Below are 2,994 nucleotides of genomic sequence, written 5' to 3'. Positions count from 1 at the left end.
TCTTGATCAAAAGCCTAAGACGTGGAGATAATCTTTTCCACCTGAAACGTGCATTTGACATTTTCCGAGAGTATCTTATGAAACTCAACCCGAAGAAATGTTCTTTTGCTGTCTCATTAGGGAAGTTTTTAGGCTATCTGATTACTAAGCGAGGAATCGAGGGAAACCCAGATTAGATCCGGGCACTCATAGAAATGCCTTCACCTAAAAACATGAAAGAGGTTCAAAAAGTTATAGGCAGGTTAGCAGCTCTGAACAAGTTCATCTCCAAGAGTTCAGATAAGTGCAAACCTCTATTTCAATTACTGTGAAAAAATACCTCATTTGCATGGACAAAAGCTTGCCAAAAAGCATTCGATCAACTCAAAATATACCTGGGGGCACCACTAATCCTTTCCAAACCAATTGAGGGAGAAGTTTTGGGTCTTTATCTCTCTTCATCTGACTACGATATCAGTTATGTACTAATACATGTGGATGAAAAGAAGGTTGAAAAACCTATCTATTTCTTGTGTCGAACGCTCCTACCGGCAGAAACAAGGTACCCTAAACTCGAAAGAGTCACTTTATCCCTTGTTTTTGCGGCAGAGAAGTCACGACCATATTTTTAGTCCCACACTATCAGAGTAATCACAGAATACCAGTTACGATCAGTTCTAAAAAGGCCGAATAGGTCAGGAAGGTTAGCTAAATGGTCCGTGCAACTGTCAAAGTATGATATTATCTACGTCCCACGAATCTCAGAGAAGAGTCAGGCACTAGCAGAATTCTTGGGAGATTTTCCAATGACCTACACTGGGTACGACTCAACAATCCCCAGTTCAGATGATAGCATTCTACTTGAATCCCTAAATACCCGTCCAGACCCTTAGGAGCTGCTCTTCGGATGGCGACTATTTGTGGATGGATATTTAAATGACAGAGGCGGAGGACTTGGAGCTGTGTTAGTTACTCCTGACAGTATGTGACTGGAGAAATCCATCAGGTTAGGTTGGAATGCCTCTAACAATGAAGCAGAGTATGAGGCGATACTTGTTGACCTCATAATGGCTCTCGACCTGGGCTTAACACACCTCACAGTTTTTAGTGACTCATAGCTAGTTGTGTTTCAAGTTGATGGAGGTTACGAGGCCAGGGATGAACGAATGGCTAAATACCTGGAACTGGTAAGGGGTCTTCAGAGCAAGTTCGAGAATATTCAGTTTTATCAGTTGCCTCATTTAAAAAATCGACACGCAGATGCTTTGGCATATATTGCCTCAATATTGGGCAACAACAAGTCTCGCTCCATCCCTATAGAGTTCCAGGACAAACCTAGCATCCAAGCACCCACTGTTATAACAGTTTGTGTTATTCCAACCACCACACCAAAATGGATGGATCCATACAAGTCTTACCTCAAAGACAGGACACTCCCAGAGGATAAGAACACTGCAAGGCGTCTGCTTGCAAAGGTACCAATATTCACCCTTATTGGAGATGATCTTTATAAGAAGTTCTTTTTGGGACCTCATCTATGATATCCCTCCCCAGACCTCGCTGAACAGGTCATGCGAGAGGTCCACAAAGGAATTTGTGGCAACCATGCTAGGGGCAGAACACTCGCTCTCAAGATCCTAAGGCAAGGGTACTTTTGGCCTTACATGCAAAAGGATACACAAGTTTTTGCCTGCAAATGTGAAAAGTGTCAGCGACATGCTTCAATTATCCATGCTCCAGCAACAGAGCTGCACCCATTGGCCAGCCCATAGCCATTTGTAAAGTTGGGAACTGACATTGTGGGACCCTTGCCACCCGCTCCCAGTAATGTCAGATTCTTACTGGTCGCGATAGATTACTTCACCAAGTGGATAGAAGCAGTTCCCCTTGTCTTCATTCGAGAACATATCATCAGAAATTTCATTTGGAACAACATTGTCCATAGGTTTGACATACCTAAAGTCATCATCTCAGATAATGGGCAACAGTTCGCTGGCGGATTGGTCGTTGAACTCTGTGAAGAGTTACACATCACCTATCTTTTCTCAACTCCAAGGTATCCACAAGGCAATGGCCAGGTTGATGGCTCCAATAGGGTTATTTTGGATAACATGAAGTGCAAACTAGATGACGCAAAGGGTTTATGGGTCGAGGAATTACCTAAGGTCCTATGGGCATACCGAACTACACCCAGACGATCGACTGGTGAGTCCCCATTTTCACTGACCTACGGAACTGAAGCTGTCATGCCTCCCGAACTAATTGCTCCCACTCAAAAGTCAAACGTTACCTTGGACAATGAGGAATTGTTATGCAGAGAAATGGATCTCATGGATGAAAAGCAGGAAGGCGCCGCATTGTGCTTGGCTGCCAACCAGCAGATTTTGAAAAGATCATACGACAAGAGAGTCTGAATTCGAGCTTTCAAATCTGGTGATATGGTTCTGCGTGAGATCTCAGAGCATAACGGCTAGCTTGGGCCCAACTGGGAAGGACCATACTTCATCGACAAGGTTGGCCAAACTGGTTTTTACTACTTACATACTGTTGAAGGGGGCGTTCTTGTCAAACCATGGAACGTAGAACACCTTCACAAGTACTATCAATAAATTGTTATTTCATGCTTCTTTATGCACTGTTTATTCTCTCCAGTTATCAATAAAGTTCCTAACCTTGCAATCGAATTTATTCCTTGCGTCAGCTCTTTATTTATTATTCACAATGGACTAAGCCTTTAGGGAATTATCTTCTCACTATTTGTTCAAGAATATTGTATGCCAATCAGCTTTGGAACAAGAGATACTGAGTTTGGGGAAGCCGAACTGTATGGCAGTTCCTTTCTTATCCCCATACAGCATCAACTGTACGCTAGTTCTTTAAAATTGAGATTATTCTCGATGGGTTAAACCTTTAAGGAATCTAACCATGCTAATTGTTCAGTAAACTGTATGCCAGCTTGACTTAGAACCAAAGATAGTGTTCTTGGGTGCCCGAACTATATGCCATTTCCTTGCG

General features: G+C 42.9%; 1 protein-coding gene across 1 annotated transcript; it reads left to right on the top strand.

Moving 5' to 3' along the window:
• Nucleotides 1–1,145: 1,145 nt before the first annotated feature.
• Nucleotides 1,146–1,520, top strand: LOC147507838 (uncharacterized). Its single transcript, XM_086596486.1, has one exon. The coding sequence runs from the start codon at nt 1,146–1,148 to the stop codon at nt 1,518–1,520; it is 375 nt and encodes a 124-aa protein (XP_086452612.1).
• Nucleotides 1,521–2,994: the final 1,474 nt, after the last annotated feature.

The sequence above is a fragment of the Coptis chinensis genome, chromosome 3 (genome assembly GCF_015680905.1).
Source record: "Coptis chinensis isolate HL-2020 chromosome 3, ASM1568090v1, whole genome shotgun sequence".
Classification (NCBI taxonomy): domain Eukaryota; kingdom Viridiplantae; phylum Streptophyta; class Magnoliopsida; order Ranunculales; family Ranunculaceae; genus Coptis; species Coptis chinensis.
Note: the sequence above shows the minus strand (reverse complement) of the source record. Positions and strands in the feature narration are given on the sequence as shown.

Bases quoted from the DNA above. Each gene is read 5' to 3' on its own strand.
- LOC147507838 (XM_086596486.1), top strand. From the start codon at position 1,146: ATGGCTAAATACCTGGAACTGGTAAGGGGTCTTCAGAGCAAGTTCGAG.